The sequence below is a fragment of the Merops nubicus genome, unplaced genomic scaffold, assembly GCF_000691845.1.
Source record: "Merops nubicus isolate BGI_N331 unplaced genomic scaffold, ASM69184v1 scaffold32328, whole genome shotgun sequence".
In the NCBI taxonomy this organism is placed as follows: Eukaryota; Metazoa; Chordata; class Aves; order Coraciiformes; family Meropidae; genus Merops; species Merops nubicus.
This window is the reverse complement of record NW_008626922.1, coordinates 14,681-38,396: the sequence shown is the minus strand read 5'-3', so window position 1 is coordinate 38,396 and position 23,716 is coordinate 14,681. Positions and strand designations below refer to the sequence as shown.

Genomic DNA, 23,716 nt, shown 5'->3' with positions numbered 1-23,716 from the left:
CCTGGTAGAGGGTCTTAAATAGGCTTCATCTTCTTGTACATTGAAACACGGATTTAATTAAATATAGCACGCTTATAATCTCTGTAGTCATTGTTTTGGTATTTGCATAGCACCACTTTGCCTACTTGTGTCTGATTTGCCACCATGAGATAACCTAGATGAGCTCTCCACCCAAGCAGCACAGTGCTCTTAAGAGATGGGCTTGTGTGGACGTTTCTCTGCAAGAAGTCCTTTAAGATTCTCTGCTTTCTGTTTGTTTTGTAGTTTTACTGCATCGTATCACATTTAAGTATCGTCACATCCAGTCAGCAGACAGGAAATGTAGGAAGAGCAAGGCAACTGAGAAGCCAGTGAGCTGTTAGATGAGGTCGTCATTTCTGTGTGTACTCACCTGTATAAATTAAGCATAGCTAGAAGAGGGTACATCTCCATGACTTCATTGCTGCCGGGTGCATTATGTGTTACTAAAACTGCTCTCAGATCAGCAGGGAGAGTAATTTAGCATGTGCTGGCTGAAACTCTACGCCAGGGAGAAGCAAAAGCAGGGATCTGGGGCCCTGCTAGAGACCCGTGGATGTTAGGACACCTTCTGAGGTTGTACTTTCTCTGGTGTTGCCAAACGTACATCCTGAAATTCTCTTGAGGAAGGACCTCAAAGCAGACTTTTCTACCAGCCACAATAAGCCATCCCTTGTATGTGTTTTCCAGGCTGTAAATGTCGTACCAGTTCAATAAAGTGAAAGTAGTCATTATCTGGTTTAAAGGAGTGGGTACATCTCATCCCTCAAGGTCTTTCACTGGAAAATCATGGAACATTTTGGTCTGCCAGGTGAAAGAGGCACACCTTCTGCTTGGGAACTGCCCGACTCACCTAAGTTACCAGGTCTCATTGCATGCTGGTGGTTATTGATGTAGTTTAGTGATAACTCCATTCAAATCAGGAGAGTTACACTTCTGTAAAACTGGTATGGCATTCAAATCATGTCTATACATGTAAGCAAGTGTGCATATCTGAATATGAATTTGAGGACCGACGTTTTCCTACATGTGACATATGTTGTTCTCTGTGTTGCGTTTTTCCTGCCATCCTTATAGAACCTAAAACCCATTAAGCCAACAGAAGGTTTGCTTGAGAAGTGAAAAAATGTGGCAGAATTTGGACTAAACAGATGTTTATTTTGTAGCTTGTGGCTTCTAAATTAGAAGATGGAGTTGGTGTATTACAGTTTGAATACAGATTAGATTGCTTTCCCTGACACATGGTTATGATTTCTCCTTTCTTTCTTGCAGCTTATCTTTATGATAGTTTCTGTTATGCCTAGGTAAATTCCAATTCAATTCATAAGAACAATCAGGTTAGTTCTGAAATAATTCCAAACACGCAATATAGAGGCAACAAGAAATACTACAGACCTGACTTAAAAGCATCAGTATACCAGTGAGCTGAAAATTGCTGCCTCTGCTGGGAGCTGAGTTAGTGCTGGGCTCTGCTTTGTTCATATACTTCCTGTTAAACTGCAAGTTATATTTATAATACCTATGTTTGAGGTCTTGCACACTGAAATTAAATTTTTTGGTAATACATGTCTTGTAAAAGCACTGTTGCCAAAGAAGGAGATTCTGATCTAGTGGTGGATGGAAGAGGTCAAACTTACAGTTCAGCTTTATGATCCTTGTAGGTCCCTCCCAAGCAAACAAAATTATTCTAGTCTAGTCTAGTCTGTTCTGTTCTTTCTATTCTGTTCTTTCTACCTGAAGTAAAATTATCCTGTGGTGGTGATTAAACTGGGGTACTATACAAGTGAGTACTAGGAGTAAGAGATTTTGCTCATATTTTGATAACTGTTGTTTCTATAACGAATGCAGGACTGGGGCCAGTTTATCAGTGTGCAGTTTGTTTCTCCAGTAGTACTCCTTTGCCTATGCATTCACAGTCACTAGCAGAAATAATCTGGATGTAGTTTGTCCAGTTTTCCTCATCTCATTACCAGTCATAAAGCTATGAGTTCTCTGCTTAGCTTTGTTGGTAGAACTTTGTGCTGAATACTTCTGTTTAAAATACAGTTAAATTGTATTATCTGCAGATGATAGGCATAGATGTTAGAGTGGGAGGGCTTGGCTTATACACATTCTCTTGTGGTCTAACATGCTGTTTTGTTTGCAAGTGTGTGCCCCTCATTACCTGTAGTCATTTGCCTTTGATTTTGCTATATGCTGATATAATATGTAAACCCCATTGATAAGTAACACTCATAGAGCATATTATGGGCAACCAATTAGCCAGCTGAGCATGCATTCATTCATATCTGGTACACATATACTTGGTTTCATAACTGTCTGCCAGGATTTCTGGTTTGCAGTCACGTCAAAGGAGGAGAGAGTACATAAAGATTTAGACGAGTGCTCTCCGGCCTGAAGCAGGTCAGTGAGATACTTTTCCTTTATTCTCCACTGAGGTGGGAGACAGCTGACCCCAGTTAGATTGGCTCAAATGGCCTGGTAGCACTGTGCCCTCACGCTTCCTCTGCAGGTGGCTAACTTTTGCTGGCTCCATCAGGTTGTTCAGTGTTTGCAGTGAAGCTCTCACTACTATCATGTGGCATTTTCTAGGTTGTCAGGTCTCCTTTCTGCAGACAACCACTGCCCAGCAAGACTTTGTGTCTCTGCATGCTGCAGTGTGAAGGACTTCCTAACTCGTGAGAAAATATGCGAGCTTGTGGCTGCTAAAATAAACACACATAGTCAGCCCATAGAGAGGCTTTGTAAAGCTGCTGTTACCTATCCTGTTTTTAAGTAAAAATATATTATGGGAAAAGCAGATGTGTGAAGTCTGCTGTTTTAATGGTTACCAAGTGTCTGTATATTCTTAACCTTGCTGAAATGACAAGTAAGGATAGTGATGCAGTTACCTGTATTATCTTTCTTAATGAATTTTGGTAAATTTTAATAGCTAAAAAGCCTAAACAATTTTAAAAGCAGGATTTACTATGTAAAGTGCAGAAAAAACACAGCTATTTCCTGTGAAGATGCTCTTACTGTTCAAGCTGGCTGTTCCAGCCCGGAGTCCTTCACAGCGTGGTTCAGTGCTCCAGGGAGAGGCAGCAGCAGGTTTTACATGTGAAACACGCATGATGTTTGTACGTGTTTCTTTTTTCGAGGTGTTAAAACGCACTTTAGAAAATAGCCTAAAAATACACTTAGGATGTTAATTTCAAGAGCATTTGAGGTGGTGGAGGCAGATAAAGTCCTAAGGAGAGTGTGCCAGAGAAGCCCTACCTAGATGCATCTCTTGCTATTCCAGCTACTTGGTTGCCAGTAGGGCAGATACAGGACTGTGTGTTTATGGAAGGAAGAAGTGTGTTCTAAGACCAATTCAGTTATTAAAATGTCCATGCTGAAAAGATTCAGAGCTGTCACTTAGGTGAAAAAATTAAGATCTTCACCTTGTTTTAAGTTGCATGTGTGTCCGTTAAGACAGTGTCTTCCATCTTCAGGCTGACAGTTACCTTGTCTGCACAGGGAACATTAACACCAGATTTCAGTGTGGTGAATCAGGGGATGGTAAGATCTGAGCTGCTGTTTGTAAACAGAAAAAAAATATATGAACTGAATATGCCAGTTGTGTTTTTTTAGGCTCTGAGGAGTTGGGAAGTGGAAGCTATGGGCATCGGTATATCACAGACACAGTGACTGGTGATGATGATGGATTTGATATCGATGACTCAGATTACGACATTTACATAGAAGAGGTAAATTTCAAGATTTCACTCTGGCATTTCTGTTTTCTTTATAATCTCTGTATTTTAAAGTGTCAAATCTTGTCAGGAAGTTTAATGTCTGATATTAAGTGCTCAGATTTCTTAATAATGTGGTTGTGTATTTTTCTTCAGTGAGGATGATATTGTTGCCTCAAATCTTTATCTTGGATGACACTAATTTCATTTCCACATAGCATTTTTGGTTTTACTGAATTTGTGTGTGTTTATTTCCTTTCAGCTCAGACCACTTCCTGCTATCAAAGGAGGCAACAGAAAATTTCTGGTCAAAACTAAGGTCACACCAGGGTCCAGTTCCAGGCTCCTGTCACGGGTCCTGACAACTACTTCTGAACCTACTACTTCCATTCCTACCACCACAGAGCCTTCAACCACAGCAAGGGTGACAACAACTCGAGCGACAAGAAGGGGCAGCACATCTTCTGCCTTGCGCCTCTTTGACCTCTCCTGCGATGAGGCCATCTGCTCTGCAGACAGCTTTTGCATCAATGACTACGACCGGGGTGGCTCACGCTGCCACTGCAACTTGGGAAAAGGAGGAGAGACATGTGAGGATGGTAGGTCTCTGCGTGCCCACTGCTCCTGGCTTCTCTTTGCCTAGGGCAAGGAGAAGCTTTGTGATGAATGAACATTGGTGTGCTCTGGGAGTAGCTGGCAGGGCTTCATGGGTCCCTAAGGACAGCAACAGCTTCCATGTCCCAGAAGCCTTTTTTGCTTCTCTTTTCTCAGCTGGGTGTGAAGAAGTTCATTAATAAAGCTGAATGGAGGTCCCGTGTCAGGATGCACAGGGAAGGTTAATCCTCATTCCCCCACCTAAGAGTGGGAGGGTGTTGGAGCCAGGTATGCTGGTAGGTGCTCAGGCCTGACAGGGTCCAGTCATGGCATCTACAGCATCCAGAAGGGTCATTCAACCTTGCTTTGACCCTTGCCTTCTGCCTGCAGCTGACGCTCTGAACCACCCACATAACCAGTGTGTGGACCACCAAATGATGCTGATCCTGCAGCAGGGATGTGAGACAGAGCCCCCATTGTAAAACCATTTCCAGAGAACGCTTTCCCTATGATCTGAAGGGCAGAAGTGCTGGACTGAGAGCCCCAGCACTTGTGTTAGGCAGTCTGGGGCAAGGGAGAAACAAAATCCCCTCCCCAGTTCAGAAGACATTAGCTGAAGGCTGGGTCAGTATGAAGGTGTGTGACTGTCCCAGTCAGGTCTTGCCACATGTCCTCCAGGGTAGCTGATCCAGAAGAAGAGCTTGCTGAGCTGCAGGAGGCCATTCTGCTTCCCTTTCCCTTGCTACCTTCCTGTCCTTGCCCTCTGCATATTTAACCTTGCCCTTTTGCTGGGCCTGATATTGGGCTGATCACCTGGTGAACCAGTCCAACCCACTTACCAGGCCAGAAACAGGTCACTTTTCTTTTCCCCTGGAGCTATTTTTCTTCTGGTTTAGTGACCAAGAGGTCAGATGAATGCCAGAGCCCATGCAAAGAAAGTGTTCCATTGCTTGTATTGGTTCTGTCCCACCAGCTAAGAAAGAGCTGATCCATCCCTCTGCATGCTGATCGGATCTGCCAAGACCCTGCTGCAGAGCAGAGCATCAGGGACATTATTCTATAGGCTTATGTTAGACATTCGGGAGGTACAGTGTTGTGCATCAGGGATGCAGACGCTGACGGTGTTTGATCTTCTGCTCCTGGTGATGCAGTAAAAAGAGCTCATTCTGAAAACAATTTGTTGTGACGCAGCCATATGGAACAGCTGCAGATGTGATTTTTGGCCTTGATGAAGTATGAAGAGTCAAGGATTTATTTGAACTGACATAACCACATACAAATTTCAGAGCAAGTTTGTTAGCGTCAGTCTAAACCCACTCTTCTCACAAGGGAACGTGTTATTCCTTGATAAGCAGTAGCCTCATGTACCAGTATTCCCTTGTACTTAATTCCTCCACAGCAGCCAGTATTGTTAAATAGTATATTAGTCTGAACAAAACCAGACTTTTCTTTACAAGCAACAACCGCATGGTGCTCTGGTCCGGTCAGTTCTGCTCGTGACCAGAACCTGAGTTAATTGCTGTGTGCTGCAGTTGCATTCAGGTTTGTACCACTGATTCTCTTCACTTCAGCCTAAGATGTACACCTTGTAAAGAAAAAAACCTGAGAGCGCTATATCCAGATCCAAATATGCAAGAAAAACCCACTCAGTATTCAGATAGCAAAGAGGAATAGGACTCTTTATCCTTCCTTCCTCAGTAGACTTAGATCCACTGCAAAAATAAGAATTCAGGCCTGAAGTGATGTCTCCTCAGTGCTTCTTAGGAAAATGAGCTGCAAAGTTGTCAGTAAGACTGGTTTTCTTTTCCTGTGCTGAAGCCAGGATGCACTTGTAACATAAGACAACAAGGGGTGAGGACATACAATGCCAGCAATATGAAGGGTCACTGTTGCAGCCATGGGTGGAGAGATGCCTGCAGGGACCCTCTTGTCCCTGTCGCTCCCTTTAGCTTCTGCCCTGAGCTGACTTGGGGGAAGTGCTGAAAGCTGCTGGGCTCTTATGAGCCAGCTTGCAGATGCTGGACACAGCAGCTATGGAGCAGCAGTGACTAAAGCAGCATACAGTCTGGCCACATTTCCCACATATGTTTTTAGAAGCCCTCAAAACAGAAAATAACTTTGTTGTCTCTGTTTTAAATTAATTCTTAAAAGAAGATTAAGTTGATGGGTGCTATCTTCTATAAAAAGGATGAAAATCTGGAGAAATTTCCGCTGAAGACAGCAGTTGAACTGTTGTGCAGTATTTGGCCGTCTGTATCTGGTTTGTTTCCAAGTTCACCAAGTCCTTGGGAATAACAGAATTAGTTTTGAAAGGTGGTGGGAGGACAAGGCAATAGGTTAACTGATCGTTGACTGCTGCTGGCTAATGGCTGCCTCTGGAGGAACTCTGCCTTTCATTTTCACTCGGGTGTTATCTATTATCGATTTTTATATGGGAGGAAACTGCTAAATAACATGCTTCTGTCTTTACTTTTCAGACATTATTATCCAGTATCCTCAGTTCTCTGGCTACTCGTACATCACCTTTGAACCACTAAAAAACTCCTATCAGATATTTCAAATTACTCTTGAATTCAGGGTAAGTTTAAGCAATTCCAAGCTCACATAGGAGCTTTCAGTTTTATTTGCATATTTTAATGCTGTGGACAGTGGAACGATAACAGCTTCAGTATAGCTTATGATGTATTTGTGGTGAACCTATACATAACCTTCACCTCTAAAGATCTGATTTCACCTTCAGTGAATGCAAAGGAAGTTGGTGAACAGGGCTAAAATATTCGTATCCATTATTGATAGGTAATGCATGAGAGAATCCCTGGGACTAGTAATGCTGGTATTGCAGACTAGCAGCAATGTATGTTGGCAAGGTTATAGCCATGGGAATGAGCTATAGGCTGAAGCAGACCTGGACTTCTTGTGAATTCCAGTTTGGAAGTAGCATGCAGTATCTTTATGTATAAGGAATTGTGATCTTGTACTGAGCAAAATACAGTCTTCCCCTGCAGAATTTAAATAGGCATTATTTTCCGTCTCTGAAGTTTGGGACATTGGCTACTAATACATACAAGGTACTAGACTGCTAAAAATATAGGTTTGAGGTGATGGGATACATCCCACAGTGACTTGTATTAATGCTGTCTGTGTACTATGGGCTGAACTGGTGAGGCTGCCTATAAGCAGGATGGCTGAGCTTTTGGATGCACCCCTGCTCTCTTTTAAGGCAGACTTGCCAGCCTGCCAGCCTGGGCGTGAGACTGTCACTACAGCAGCAGCAGGCTGTTGCCTCACGTAGTGAGCTCACACTTCTGTGTCAGTTTGTCAGCTTAAAATGTGGGATGGCTGTGAAAAAGCCACTGTGTCAGCTGCTATGCACATAGAGAGAAATCCTGTCTGCACAGGTTGTTCAGCTTGAAAAGAGTCAGGCTCACTGGACATGTGAAGCAGGGTGTGTGTCTTCATCTACAGTAAATCTGATGTCTCTACACTTGACAGGCTTGCTAGGACACCCTTGCTAGATTTTGTTCTTGGAGGTCTCACATGAGACATATCTGACAGTCTTTAATGCTTTCAGGCTTCTTTTTAGATCTGATAGTATCATACTGTAAGTAGGAGAGATGTTCTTGAACCATTTAAGCACTACGGCAATGTTTTTCTAGGTTTTTCAAATGCAGGATCAAAATGACCAACCAATTTCTGATTCTTTAAGTTAAAAACACTGTCTGAAAAATGTTGTCCCTTTTCTGGAGAAAAGTCCCCCAGTGCTGCTTGCATTTATCTGTTACTGTGAGGCTTGCACTGATTTTTCATGTTGATCCAATGACTGCAGGCTGAATCGGAAGATGGTTTGCTGCTGTACTGTGGAGAAAATGAACATGGTCGTGGTGATTTTATGTCACTAGCAATCATCCGACGTAGCATCCAGTTCAGGTAAAAGCTCCACCCTAAATCTGCTGTAAAGAGAAGGGGTCATTGCTGCCTCCTGGGACTGCTCTGTGCGATGAGTATTTGCCATGTCTTTGACGACTGCCCCATGCAGTGCACACAATGGACAGTATTACTTCATTTTGTAGTTCTTCAATATTTTTTTTTTCTCCTCGTTCTTCAGTGTGTGGGTATGTGCACTGTTGAACTCTTTTTACTCAGACCTTGGTGTAAAGGCGAAATGATCAGTTTTCTCCAAGGCATTACTCTAGGGCCCATTGCTATGTTAGAAATGCCAGTGAACCACTGCATTTGCTAAGCTTATGGCATATCAGGCTGTGCATAGTCAATTTCTGCTTTACAGCAAAAGGACCTACAGATATCATAGCAAAATGAAGGATTTAATGCGAGCAAGGGGCTTGGAATGTCATCTTATATACCTTGTTTAGATGAGAGTTGCAAGTTTTTTAAACGAAGATGGAGGGGATTTTTTTGCATTCCCATAGATATGAAGTAGCTCAAGGATCTCTGTACTGGGGAAGGTGAGTCCTCTGAAAATAGGGAATAACAGAGTGGGTGATGTGCCTCAGTTGTGTTTCTATTCACCTGCAGGGAATGGTGGTCAGAGAAAATGTCACGTTTTGTGGACATTCAGCTCTGCAAGAGACTGTCCTGGAGGTCTTGTCAATCAATACTGAGTTTCTTATAGAACCTCGGAGTTATTAATGTAGCACTGCCATTCACCTGAGAGCTGGAAAAAATCCTAAGAGAACTTACTATGATAGCAGGAACTTAGATTGTAATACCTTCCATGTTGAAACACTTTCAGCTGTTGGCAAGCTTTGCAGTGAGCTTGGTGCAGCCAGAGAAGGTAAAAATCTCTCCATGGGAGAAAGACAGATAATGACATTTGAAACTTAGAATAGATCATATGTATTCCTGCTCTCCAGTTTAGCTGTGGTCAGGAAATACGCGATGTGAACCAGAGAGGTTCCCAGAAGCGAAGGCAATATTTGGAGTCTAAAAATAGCTTTCAGTTATTGGTTAATCTGGGATTGTCACTTTGCCCTCTCATGCTACCAGGTTCAACTGTGGCACTGGAGTTGCAGTCATAACAAGTGAAAACAAAATCAAGCTGGGGAACTGGCACAGTGTCACACTGTTCAGAGATGGGATGGATGGATGGCTCAGGGTGGACAATGATGCTCCAGTGACAGGAAAATCTCAGGTAGGTAATGCTTCACCTGCAGCTTGAACTTGGCCTTTCTCAAGATTATGATGACTTTTTTTTCTTGCCAGCAGAAATCTGGTCAGATTTAAAAGATACATTTATCAGTGTTGGGGCATTTAGTGAACCTGGATGGGTGTACAGATTACTCTTCTACATACATAGTCTAGAAATCACATAGATAAATATCCCAGTGCTGAATCCCATCATAGCTTCCCTGTTGTCCTCCGTGCTTGCTCTGCTGCCCTTCTCGTACACTTTGCTAATCTCAGGTACAGGCTGCTGTTAAAAGTTTGCCAGATTTTACAGCTGCTGTCCCTGTTTGCTTTCGTTTTCAAGGCTCAGAGAGCTGTTCTGTTTCCTCGGCCAGAAAAATTAGACACGTGTATATTTATGTATAATATGCGTATAGCCACACGTATGTATATCTGTGTACAGAAGGGCAATTACATGTATACCATGAACATCGATTTAAGTACAACAATGGAGATAGACACTCTGCCCTGACTGATATTAACACCAACAATTTCATAGGAGGCTGCCAGGATAAAGAATAATAGCAGAAGATGTCTCGACTTGCTTATCTGTTGCCAGGCCAGAAAAAAGAAGTGACGTTAAAGTGCTGAAAAAAAAGACAGTTTTAAATTTTTTGAGATGTCTTTCCTCTTCCCTCTGAGAGATGCTATTAGAATACTGCCCCTAGCCCTGAAAAAAAGCATCTTCAAACATCTTATTACTTTACACTTCCACGTGCAAGCACTGAAGGGTAAAAAATCCTGCACATTGAGTTCTCATCAGCCATAGAATGGCTGAGGAGAGGATTTCACTGACTGTCATGCATTGCTATTTTCACTGTCTGTCACGTTATCAGTGCTATGAGACCACACCAATTGCAATTGTGAATCAGTAGAACTATGTCTGGTAGTGACTAATGCCATAGCACAGCCCTTTGGTAAGGCAACATGTGGCTGTGCAGAGCTATCATCACCCACAGCCAAGTAAGATGAAGCTGAAGAAGAAAAAGTGCAACAAAAGGCTAGCAGGAGGATCATGGTTCACAAAGTCTATTACAAGGAGAGTTTGACAGTGGACACACATATTTCTAGCTGCAGCTACAGCAGGTAAAACTTAGTTGATCTAGGTGCTGCTGTACACCAGAACTTGCTGCTCCTGTGGTATTGTTGCTTCTGTGAGTCCTCCTCAGCTCGTCCGAGTTAGAAGGACCTGGATTAGTGTTAGCAGTGTGAAGTGTTTTCTGACCTGATTAATTTTAACTTGGAACAGTCCAGAAGAAGTGGAGTTTGACAGACCATGGAGAGCAGGAGCATCAAAGGCAACAGGAGATGGCAAGCAGTTGGAGGCAGGCTGGAGAGCTGTATGCCCACAGCCCTGGCATATGTCCACCACTGTGGACATTTGAACTCTCTTTAGCCACAGGCTTCACCTAAATTATTTTTCCCTGCTGAAACTGACATCTGTTTGATGTGTTTCTGCAGTGCACTGCAGTGTGAAAACCTATAGGCTCAGTATAACCTTGGCTTATTTAGCCTGCCAGAATATAGGCTATGGGGATATAATTTATGTTATAAACACTATGGAGGCAGTGTTGGGCTGAAAAATCCAGAAAGCTTTTAGGATAAAGGTCAGTGCTGTCAGAAGGACACACTGGTAAAAACTAGTCATGAAAAAAATGTGGAAATTTTGATTGTTTTCTTCTAAAGGGCAGTGAGGTTTTGTAACAACCTTTGAGTATCAGGCGAAAGACATATATTCTCATCAATTTATGGGAGGAATTATGACTCCATTACCCACAGTAGCATGGAATTTGATTCAGTGGTCCAAAAAGATCTGGTTTGGGGTTTTCTTTGTTCCTTCCTCTGCATTATAGCAGTGCTAGTAAACTTGTATGCCTAAATTTCTATAGGAAGGTTAATGACAAAAAAAAAAGGGCATTGGGGTGGAGCAAATATAGCACAAGCAAAGTGAGCAAACCCTACTGAAGTTGTAATTTTATCAGCTTTTGCCTTTGCTGTACTCTTTGGATTTTGTTTTGTCATTTCATTATTATTCAACACTAAGCACTTGCTGGGTTCTGTCCAGAAGGCAGTATCACATTGGTCTGTGTCCACCAGTGCTTAGAGTTTAGAAGACAAACAATTTTGGCAAAAGCAAAGGAAGGAATTGCAGCAAAAGACAGATCACAGTCTCTTCTCAGAACATAAGTGATTTCATTTACTTTTTTTATTATGCTTTTAATAGTCCATGTTAACATGATGGATGTGAGTGCAAAAAGTAATTTGAAATGGTAGACTGATTGGAGGAATGACTAATGAAAAGGAATCACCAAGGAGCAACCTACATGTTCTCTGACACATTCTTTGTGGGGAAAAAAATATTGATTATATGCAGTGTGGCTTAATTAGTTATCCTGTGTTATGTCTGTTCTACATCATGTCATGCTCTGTTTTCCCTTCAGGGCCAATATAGTAAAATTACATTCCGGACTCCCTTTTATGTTGGCGGTGCCCCCAGTGTGTACTGGTTGGTCAGAGCCACAGGCACCAACCGTGGATTTCAGGGCTGTGTTCAGTCACTCAGTGTCAATGGGAAGATAATTGATATGAGACCCTGGCCATTGGGGAAAGCTCTCAGTGGTGCTGATGTCGGTAAGTGTAATGATATGGGGTCTTTAACCAGAGGTAAACCAGGGTTCACTTTTTTGCCTGTTGAAAAAGAAATGTAGCAATGGTCCAGATTTGAGAGGTGGATGGTGTGGTCTCTGCTTTTGGCCCGGTATTTCTCTGTGTCTTTGCACATTGCTTTTCCCAGTTCTGTAATAGGAGGGTTTATCGCACTGTGCAAATAAACATCACTGCTTAGTATACCAACCCCCCTTGTGGACACAGTCATCCTGCACAAAAAACAGTAAAATCAGTTCTCGTGGGCAAACAGGAAGCTCAGTGTTGCCGATATAATTACTTCTGCACTCATATTTCTGGCTGCATCTCTCAGGATGCCTCTTCGTGCTCCTAACTGACACAGTCGCATCATCAGAAATCAATAGTATGTATGCTGTGTTTGCATTTAAAACTATGCACCCAGCAAAATGTGTTTTGCCTAAAGGCATCATTGCATGTGTCCAGAGCAACACAGGGATCTTTCAGACCCACAGAAGTGCTGTGGCCATGACGGAGGGCTTTTCCCCATTAAACCCCATCACTGCCGAGGCAAATAGGCTTTCCTGTTGACTGTCCATTGTTTTAATTTCCAGAGTCACAGTATGTTTTTAAAATATCATGGAATAAATTATTTCAGCAGCTTTATGAAGTGGTATTATAACATTATCTCCTCTTCACAGATTAAAAGATAGAGAAGTATGGAAGTTAATTAGCTAGTCCTGTCTTATTTATTCATCTCTATTTCATCCATGTAATGGGCACTTGAAGAAAAGGCAGGGCAGCAACATACTTGCTTTAATGACCTCCCAGTCTAACCAGTTCAAGAGTAAGGGTAAACCCAAGTCAGAAAGCAAGTGTTAAAGGCAGGAAGTAGACCCCATATCACTGAACTCCCTGTGCAATGCTTCAACCACAAAGTCATCTTTCTTCTCTTCTGTAGCTGTGCATTTGGCATCCCAAGAAGGAAGTGATTAATGAGAAGCCTTCTAACAATTGCTCTGTATTCTCTAGAAACCATGACCCAACTTCTGTGCAATACAGGGGGAGAACAGAGTGGCTCAAGAAGCAGATGTTGAAAAGAATAAGACTTTGGAAGCTGAGAGTAATTTCACGATAGAGTGAGAATCTTATGGAACTTAGACAGATAGACAGATAGATAGATAGATGAAAGCCGTACTGAAGTTCTCCAAGCCCTAATCTCTATGGCCTTTTGGGTTGTGGCTAGCTTCATTCCCATCCATGAATGCTTCACATACTACTGCACTAACAATCAGCATCAGTGAAAATAATGCTGGGTTCTGCCATGTGTGACTTGAGTGATACAGCCTTACTGGCCTTATGTGACTGCACAGACTTACATGAAACTGTACCAGGAGAGACTTGAAAACAATATACCATATAAGTTAAGCTTAAAATAAATAACTGCAAGTGAACCCTACTAGCATCTAGGGATGGTTTTTACTAGCCAGTCATTTGTTTCTTTTCTGTTGGCGTAGCATATAAATCAGGAGTGCTGTGGTACATAGAATTGAGGGTGGAGAGGAGGGGTCCATCCTGCCCCTGCACCGTCACTGCTGACTGTAGCAGGAGTCCACCAGACGTGAGCTAAGGGGCTGGTGGGAAGGCTGCACTCATGGTTTGGAGCAGGCATGGCAGGACCCTGTACTCCTGCTGCAGCTTCTCTCCTTCCTCGTCTGCCACTGCAGCCAAGCAGACCTGTAGTTTGCCTTTTTGGTGTAGTCACCTGTGCTGGCCTGAAGGCTATGGTAAGTCACTGAGAGTTTGTGAGAGCAGCCTATCCTTAAATACCAAGAGTGATCCAGTTCAAGCTGTCATTCAAACCAGTGAGGCCGTGACTTGTCCCATTAATGTTTCCTTCCTTGTCCTTTTCTGTTTCTCAAAGACTTTGTTTAACTTCGATCTGTTTGATCTGCCAGCACTGACTAAAAGTGCAGCAAATACAGTAAGGATGAGCATTGGCTTAGTTTTCTCTTTGTGTCTCAATACATCTAGATCCTTGTTTCTCCACATGTCTTGTCTCTGTTTCCTCATCTACAAAACAGCTAGTGCTACTAATTTCTGCCACTGTAGTGATAATTGATAAGCCGGTGAGGGATCTTGGAGACTGAATACCTGTCCTGCTCCAGTTCACTGTGGCCATCACAATGCATACCAGAAGGGGAAAAGATGGCTCAGTGAGCACTGTGAGCACTGTATTTTAGGAAGTAAATTAGTAACTTCTTTGTTTTACAACAATTTCAGCTTAATTCCAGCAAAAAGAAACAATCTTGTTATTTTCATTTATGTGGCAGCGTAGTAGAAACACTTCTTAACAAGCCCATATGCTGATGGTATGGATCACTCTTAGTGTAGACAAGAGGGCTGACAGCCTCATTTTAGTTAATAAGATTAGCTGATGATGATTAACACCTTCATTGTTTACCATGGCACGAATTTAGATTGAACAAAGAAGCACTTAGGGCTATTGAAATTAAACAAGTCAGAGTGCTTGTAAACAATCTAAAGAGATTTCTATTTTATGAGAAAATAAAGATGAAAACAAGAGGAGAAAAAAAAAAAGGGTAATCCAGGGAATGATTGAAAGCTATAGCTGTCATGGTTTGGTAGTAAGGGCTAATTTTTGCAATTTTTAAGGTCTCTTGCTGTTCTGGTACTAAAAAAGTGCTAAAGTTACCTTGTCTAAATTGCACACCCTTTGACAAATTGGGAAAGAGTTTTTTGAGTCTAGGCAGGAGACCAAATTGTATTGGTTAGCTCAATGATCAACAGCCAAATAAATCTTTTTTGACAAAGTTCTCTGATAGATCAATGTTCTGGCTCTGTGTTTAGGTGAGTGTAGCAGTGGCATCTGTGATGAGGCATCCTGCATCAACAGTGGTACCTGTACTGCAAGCAAAGCAGATTCATACATTTGCCTTTGCCCCCTTGGATTTAAAGGTCATCATTGTGAAGAAGGTGAGAGGATGCTGGGCTGCTTGTATTTCTTTGTATGTGTAATTTATTTTTCAGTGTGTTCGCCACATAGTGACATCCTAGGAGGTCTTATGCTATTACATGGACAGAAGAGAGTACTTGTTTACCTCATCTTTTTGAAATCACACAGAAATCCATCCCACCATTCTCCTTGGGGCTACATCCAGGTCCTACATAATGAGTGATTCTCAAGCCCCATTGCTTATTTATACTAACTATATTTAAGCATATCAAAATTACCTTTCAGAAGTCAATATACCACTCCACAGCTCTAAAACTCTAAAAATATGTGTGCTTTTCTCCTAAAACTGGTGTCTGTTGTATGTTCTGAAATGTAAAGGATCCAATACCAATTTTCTGCTGAAATCACAGAGATCCAAACAAATAGTCAAAAACACACAGCTATATATTCTGTGCTGCAGAACTTTTCGTGCCACCACCCATTGTGTGCATGCTTGCTACTTCGAAAAATGCTGTGGTGAAGCACTAAGGAAAAGGAGCACAAAGCTTTATAGTACAAATACATCCCGAGGAAAGGAAGGGATTAAAGAGTGAAGCAATGCTAACTAGGGTAGAAGTATTTTTAATTTGGAGGATGAAATTTTTTAGTTGTTTTTCATATAAGTACCTAACAAAAGAATCTGATAGTGGTTGGTAGAAGTCAGTCCCTTACCTCTGAACCTCAAGTGACCTCATTGTGTATTCTGGATTTCCAGCATTCACCTTGGCCATACCTCAATTCAACGAGTCCTTAAGGTCATTTGCTAGCACACCCTGGCCCTTGGAACCACAGAATTACCTTTCCTTCATGGAGTTTGAGATGACATTTCGTCCAGATTTAGAGACTGGTGTCCTTTTGTACAGCTACGACACAGACAGCAAGGACTTCCTTTCCATTAACATGGTGGCTGGCTATGTGGAGTTCAGGTTCGACTGTGGCTCAGGAACAGCTGTTATCAGGTAAACAGCATCGCTTTTGTTTCCTTTCCAGTGGTGCTGGTCCAGGAGAGAAATGGCCTGGGAAGAGTAATAGCCGATAATAAGGTGTGGGAGCCCATCCGTCTCTAGTGCCTACTTCTTCTAAGGAAGCACAGAAACACTAGAGCTGTATTCAAGGGGACAGGATTTTCTTCCTACATAAGTTTATATTTCAAAGCTTTATTATCAGTGCTTACCATAACACCACCATCGTACTGCATGTTTCTGGATGGTATTGCAGAAATACCATTCTTCTCTCCTTGATGTTGTACCATAGTTAATTAGGGGATCTATAAATATTTTTACACATAATCTTCCTAGGCTTAGGACTGCACAGTATTGGCACTTTTGTGAGCACCCTGCTCCCAGGTCTTCAGGTCCAGGCAGTAGGTACTGGGATGGAGGTGCCACACGAATATACACCTTCAGGTCTACCCATTCCTCATAACGCTGTTTTTGAGAGATCTGAGGCTAATAGCAAATTTAAATAACTGAAGCACTCTAAAAGATAAATATATGTTTAAATGAGTCACTTAGGCTTCCAGATAAAAACGGACTTTCTGAGAATGATTTATCACATCCTCAAATTAGTGTCTAGGATAGGAGCAATGAAATGCCTAAAAAAAGGGCTACTCTCACAACCTCTTTCACACTCCCTCTCTCTCCCTCCCTTTCTCTCTCTCTCTCTGCCCAGTCTCTGGGCAGCTGTTCCCTGGGCTCTTCTGAAAAGGCAGTGGGCCAAACAGAGGCACTCAGTACCTTGGATGTGGTCCAAGAGGTTGCCAGTTTGTCCAGGCTGACATAGTATTTAGAAACTGTCTATATAAAGCTTATACAAAACGTGTACACTGCCTGCAAGTCTTGCATACCATATGTTTGTTGTGGATGGACATCAAGAATTTTGGCTGTACCTCAGTTAGGAGAAAGGTACTGATTTTCCACTGAAAAAAGCAAAAAAAAAGATCCATTCAGATGACAAAGTGAGCGATGAAATTTCAAGGGAGCAAATGCAAAGTAATGCAGAACCCTAACAATGCACAGCTGTGGCAATACAGTTAGTGCTGTCAGACAGAAGGATCCTGAAGTCATCATGGATAGTTCTGTGATAGCAACAGCTGACTGCTTAGAGGCAAATACAGAAATGTAAGTACAATGCAGAGAATTATTAGGAATGGAATAAGGAACAATGCCTGTGCAAAAATCCACAATGCACCTTTGAAAACATGCTGCCATTCTAGTCACTTCATTTCAGAAGAAATTAGGAAAATCAAGAAAGAAGAATAGTGTTGGTATCCAGGGGACAGAAAGAAATGTCTTCCACAAATACAGCAGGACCCTTCAGCCTGAAAAAGAAAGAATTTGGTGGAAGTATGATAAAGCTTTTTAACTTGTGGATGACATGGAAGTACATAAGGAGTGACTATTTTTGCAATATGGAAGAATTAGAAGGAGCCCAGTGAAACTGCAAACCAAAAAACAGCAGAGAAAGTAAGTTACTTTTTTTTTTTTTTCCCCAGACAGCTCATAAATAAGTTATGGAAATTAATTGTCACAGCATGTTACAGACGACAGGACTATAAATAGGTTAAAAACCCTCAACATTAGACAAATTTGAAGAAGGGCTCCATTGAGGGAGATCAAACACAAATGTACGGATGCAGCCTCTGACTCAGGAAATTGCTAAATGACAAGTTGCCAGAAGCCCAGGAGGATACATCAAGGAAAGAATCACTCCATACTCGCCCTGTTCTTTTCTCTTGCTGAAAACCAACAGAAATAGCTGATGTCAGAGACCTTCCTCCAACTCAAAATGGTGCTTTTTACAACAGTCTTCAATCTTTTTCTGATTACAGCTGTCTAATTCTTTAATGTAGACATTATTGTTTTTTCCCACCAAGAATATTGTAGTGCTTCAGAACAGCTTGGACTAAAGTTTAACCAAGATGTGGATTTGTAAAATGTGGTATGAGCCACAAGCATGTGCCTGGGTGTGGAAGCTGCCCCTTTCTGTTGGAAAGCAGAAGAGCAAGCAGGACACCATCTAGCACCTGGGTAATGGGTGAGACTCCTGAGGCTGGCAAGCTTGGTTGAAAGCTGTCAGGATGTCCTGTTCAGCTCCTTTTTCTAGATAATGTGAACGCACTCACACCCTGTCATCAGCATTGTCAATCATTAAATAAGTAGCTTCCCTATTTTTCTTGCCTGCTTAGCCAACATCCCTTTAAAAGCATGCCTTGATATTCACCATACTTCTTCACACCTACCCTTTGTCCTAAGCAAGGATATAATTCTGGCATCCTGACTATCTCTTCCATAGGATCAGGCTGTGAAGTATTATGATATAATCAGAACAGAATTATAATGTCTTTATAATAAAGGGTGAGGCAAAGTCATTTATATGTGGCAGCAGCAACAGTAGGAAAGGTGACATTTCCCATGTTTTGCCTGTAGTGTCTTGGGATGGCAGCAGCACAGTGTGCACAGTGGGCTAGGGAGGGAGCAGGGTTGCTGAGAGGATCTACAGATGCAGAACCTGAGGTATTACCAAGATGTCTTGGAGGAGAATTTGTTGTCCCCTGGGATTTCCCTTCGCCAGGCATTTGCAGGATCAAGATGCTCCTAATTCAGTTTATTTTTTAAGCTTTGGTTTATGTGGACAAAAGCAATCCTCAGTCCCACAGCACAAGAAGAGCAAGAAGTGTTCAAATGCCTGCAGAAAGTATTACCAAACTCATGCTGGTTTCAGAAAGCCTGAGAATCCAAGAAATATTCAAGAAATAGCTTGCAACTCTGAAGTGAAGACGCTGCAAGACTTAATCATCCCTAATTGTAATTAGATCTAGCAGAGCAGGAGGGTTAACATGTTGATGACCTAGTCAGCAGAGGAGATAAAATGTATGTATTGCCACTTAGTAGCCAGCGAAACCTACCTGGTTTCTTTCTGGGGATATCGTGACTTTTTTAAGGTGATTAAGTTCTTTTACCTGTTGATTTGTCCTAAATACTACTACATAATAAGAAGAATGTTGCTCAGTGATACTTTTTCATGAAGGTTTTCTGAATCAAGGGTCAAACTAATACTGCCAGTGTTGTACAGATAGACGAAAATGTGCCTTGAGAAAATATGCAGAGGCAAAATAGATACAACAAAAAGATTTCAAATCTTATGTTGATTATTCAGAAAAAAAAAAGAAAAAAGAAAAATTGTTAATTTCCCATTTTCAAAATTATATGCCTTTTAAATCAGCATTTTGATCACTGTTGATTCACTATTTCAAATCACAAATTTTTCAGTTAATTTTGAAATGTATCCCTTTTTTAAATTTTATTTTTAGATGTAAGTGACCTGAAAATACAAAACATTATTTAATCCAAAACTATTTTCCTCATTGAAAGCTCAGAAGTATTCTGGTGTCCTAGGTAACACGGATTCTGATTTTTCCAGCCTGACCAATGATTCAAACACACGGTCATTGCTTCTGGAGGAAAGGCTGCAAGATAACATTTAGACATAAAATGCTTTAACCAGTGTAGTAAAATGACATTTGAAAACAAGATACAAAGTTCTGTAGAACTTGTAAAGGGGGATGTGGTTTTGCCCTTTATAAAGTCTGCTATTCATATTAGTGCTGAGCTAATAAAGATTGTATGAACAGTTTTTAAATGCTTCCTTTGAGACTGGTGAATGCTTTGCACAACTAGGGATTATTGTTCCTAGCCAGGATCTCATCACATCACTAGGTCTGTATTTTAGTTACTTCCCCATTAAAGTACTATTTAGTGCTTTAATGTACAGCAGCTGGGCTGTGTGTGTGTCTGTAGATGTCACTGTAACAGGCTGCATAAATAAAGCTGATAAACCAACACAAAGTAGTTCTGTTTTAAAAGAGGGCAAAGAATGTGAGACTATACTGACCATTAAGGGGGAAGCTTTATCTCCAGGCTTATGTCATTATGAAATGAGGATGTACAACTGAGACAAAACTTTGTCTTTATGCGTTATAAATAACTGAGCAGAAGTGTCAGAGGTAGATGAAATGCATGGTGACTATAGAAGCGTTAAAAGTAGAGTGCTTGTAATTTGCTGTAGGAACATAGTCTTATTTCCCTTTGCTGATGGGGCTCAGAAATTATGTTGCTACCTTATAAGGAAAACAAAACAGTGTTTTGTTTTTATTTTTTATTTAGAAAGTCATCCCAAAGGACTTGACTTTTTAACATCACAACAATATTTGAAAATACCAGAAAGGCAATAGCATAAAATACTTGAAAGTTTTCTTTCCCTTGGAACAGGAGTGAAGAACCTGTCAGTCTGGGCCAGTGGCATGAGTTGCGAGTGTCTCGCACAGCAAAGAATGGTATCCTACAGGTGGATAAACAAAAGCCAGTGGAAGGGATGGCAGAGGTAAGCTTGTCATGACTATGACTATTAGACTATAAAATGATTGCGTGGTAAACTACATAGGCTGCCCTCAAAGCTTGCATAAGCTTAAAAAAGTGTACACATTAGGGCAACATTTTCTTAAGCCCAAAACTGGAAATTTGCACATGAAGTCTTCCCTCTGAGGACAGGGATCCTTGTAAAGGCAGCTGAAATCACAACCTTAATGGCTCTTGCCATGTAACTGGACTCACATTTTAGTGTTTTGTTCATACACTGAGATACTTGAGGTTCTTCTCTTGGTACTTAGGGGTTGTGGCTGAGTCTGCCAAGCAATGTGTGCACTATGAAATTAATCGTCTGGAGAAGGATGATATTGAAAATTATGTGCACAAAGTCTTGTTTTAAATTCTGTGTAAATACTGTACTGGAAAAGTAGGCTGAAAGAGAACTGTTTCTTTGTCTTGTCCTTGCAAAAGTAATTTGCAGGACAGAGCTAGGTCTAATAGTCAGCTGATGGTTTGCATTTTATTTTTCCCTCACCAAGAGGTTATAGTGATTCACATTTGTAATAAGGTAAAGTTTTGCTTGTATCGAGGGTATTTACACTGTAGTGCTTTCTTAATCCAAAGATCCTGAGGCTAGAACTTCTTGGAAGATGTATTTTATTCTTTCCTAGTGAAAAATGTGGCCAGAAAACCAGAATCTAGATCCTGTTAGCAAAACCATCTACAGGTTTTTCTGCAAATGGAGAAACTATTTAAGGCATATACTTTTCTTGAAAAATATAAACAAACTGAAATTCTCATTTTTATGTCAAGAAGCATTCAAGCAGAGCAGTCAAGACTTTTTTAAACAGATGGGTTAAGATGGACTCCCATTTTTTTTCTCTGAGTTGGGAGATGCCAACCAAGAAATCATGGGAGCTTTTGCAGGACAGGAATTACACAGTCATCCTGTCTCTAGCTGTTGAACATCTTTCAGTCCACTCCAGGACCCTGACTAGTGTCCTGTCAGGTGCCCTGAGAACTGCTTCTGGTAACTAATGCAAACTCAGTGTTTCTTTCATTGCCCTGTAACTTGCTGTGGGTTATATTTTTAGACAGTGGAAATATTCTCTGTTGCATGGACTTTGCTGTGATTTTAACTTCATGAACCTCATTCTGGTTCTAGATTCACATCAGTGTACTTCACGTCATTGTAAACAGCTAGATGTGCGGTCAGAAGTCACAATGAGTCAGTCTCATGTCTTTCTTCCTTCTGTATCCCCAGTTTGAAATAATTCAATTTTTTCAGCTAGTTCTGATTAGGATAAAGCGCAGTCAGTAGAGAGTGCCCTACAGTGGCTTTCTTGAAACAATTTTACAAAGAAATGCAATTAACAGAAGTAAAGAGGCATTAAAGGAAGCTATAAGATCTAGTGTAGGCTAATCTGAAGATACAAGCATGGTTCCACCTACTCTAATAAAATGTTATTCGCATGTTTCTTGCAGGGGGCTTTCACACAAATTAAGTGCAGCTCTGAAATATTTATTGGCGGAGTCCCTAGTTACGATGCTGTGAAGAAGAACTCTGGGATCCTTAGACCCTTCAGTGGGAGCATCCAGAAGGTATGTGCTCACAGAAACCACCGGAGGCATTTATTTCCATCTCATCCACTGCACAGTTTTGGTGGATTCTGTCCCTTACACCACTGGCAATAGTCAAAATAATCCAAGATTTCACCTCAGGAGCTCACCGCAGAGTGCTTAAACATACATTTCACAGTGAAAAGTTGTTCTAACTTTAATAGCCGTTAAGTGTAACCACTGCCAGTCTCCCTGTTAGTTTGCATACTGTGGTAATAAGTGAGCAGAAGTCATACTGTTCTGAGTTCAGAATGATACACAAAGCTACATCAAGATTGAGAGTCCTCAGAGTGCCCTATAGCATCATATGTAAATAATGAACAGAAAAAATGCTCAAAGCAGTTCTATGTTTGCACTCTGAGGCAACTGAAGGTGTGTTGTAACCAGTACAGTAATGAGTGAAAAAGAAGGTGCAAATTAAAGTGGATCCCAGTCCAGCTAGCGTATTGTTATACTACAAAGCAGTTGCACACCTCACTGCCTTCCCCTCCCACAATTCTTTATGAGGCACATGAATGGAGGGGGTCTTTGTTGGCAGACATTAGGGATGATGTTCCAGTGGGGTCTGCTGTGCATGGGTGCAGTTCTTTTCTGGAAAACATATTCTGTAAATTCATAATAAGTCCTAATAAGTAATCAAAAGAAAGTTCAAACTGAACTAGCATTTGTTCTCCTTATGCATACCTAAAATAATTTGAATAAAACTGGAAGGTTGGCCCTGAATCGTCACAGATTTAGATGAGTGAATGATTGTCTCAGATTCACTTAATAAATAAAAAACCCTTGAAGCGCACCTTATAACAATTGATCAAGGGCAGAAAGGTAATTGCAATTCAGTGTAAATGGTTTTGTCATTCGGTCCAGCATTTTTTACTCTCTTTGTCAGCTAGGAGCTAGTTTTCTCCTTTGTCTAGGAGAAAATAGGAAGTTCAAGAAAGCTGAGGGAGCGTGTAATAGTGATGGAAACGGCTAAGTCACATGAACATCACTGGAAAGGTGAGCACAGCTAAACACAGTGCATTTTGGAGTGCAAGATAGGGAGCCTAGGAGCTATTAGCATAGGTCATGCTTACAAGGTGAGGGGTTGTACCCTAGAGTACAGAGGACCTAATAAGGATTGGGAAATGCTGAGTGTGAGCCCCTGCTTCTGTGATGTACTTGGGAAGGTGGATTTGCCTTCTCAGAGGCCTGAATGGGATGTTAAGAAAGTGTACTGTCTGCCTTTTGGGCACTGGGAGACCCTTATTTGACTGCTGTGTTTATACATCATAGGATTTTGGAGAACTACATGAAAACATTTTCTATACAAGTACTGGAAAATGTGCCATGTATAGAAAGACCTAAGATCTCATTCTCTTTAGTTTACTCAGATGAGGTTAAGAAGTGACTTTATTGTGGTCTGGTAGTTCCTACATGAGGGTGAGATTTCTTTGAGTTCCTGACTCTGACATGATGCAGAAAAAGGCACAATGACAAACAGTGTCTTGAAGCTGAAGACAAGTTCAAACCTAGAAATAAGAGACACATTTTTTAAAGCTGATGCTTGTTAACCTCTGGAACAACATAGCCAGAAGTTAGAA

The 23,716-nt window shown here is 41.3% G+C and overlaps 1 protein-coding gene across 1 annotated transcript in view; it reads left to right on the top strand.

Annotated features, from left to right (window-relative positions):
• EGFLAM (EGF-like, fibronectin type III and laminin G domains) overlaps nucleotides 1-23,716 on the top strand; it is a gene marked incomplete at its 5' end in the record, with an annotated part of 55,000 nt that overhangs the window by 19,156 nt on the left and 12,128 nt on the right. The window contains 10 exons of the mRNA XM_008946164.1: nucleotides 3,634-3,749; nucleotides 3,997-4,333; nucleotides 6,806-6,906; nucleotides 8,155-8,255; nucleotides 9,333-9,477; nucleotides 11,954-12,143; nucleotides 15,006-15,131; nucleotides 15,866-16,109; nucleotides 20,421-20,532; nucleotides 22,002-22,118. Coding sequence (XP_008944412.1) covers nucleotides 3,634-3,749; nucleotides 3,997-4,333; nucleotides 6,806-6,906; nucleotides 8,155-8,255; nucleotides 9,333-9,477; nucleotides 11,954-12,143; nucleotides 15,006-15,131; nucleotides 15,866-16,109; nucleotides 20,421-20,532; nucleotides 22,002-22,118 — 1,589 coding nt within the window. The remainder of the gene's footprint in view (nucleotides 1-3,633; nucleotides 3,750-3,996; nucleotides 4,334-6,805; nucleotides 6,907-8,154; nucleotides 8,256-9,332; nucleotides 9,478-11,953; nucleotides 12,144-15,005; nucleotides 15,132-15,865; nucleotides 16,110-20,420; nucleotides 20,533-22,001; nucleotides 22,119-23,716) is intronic.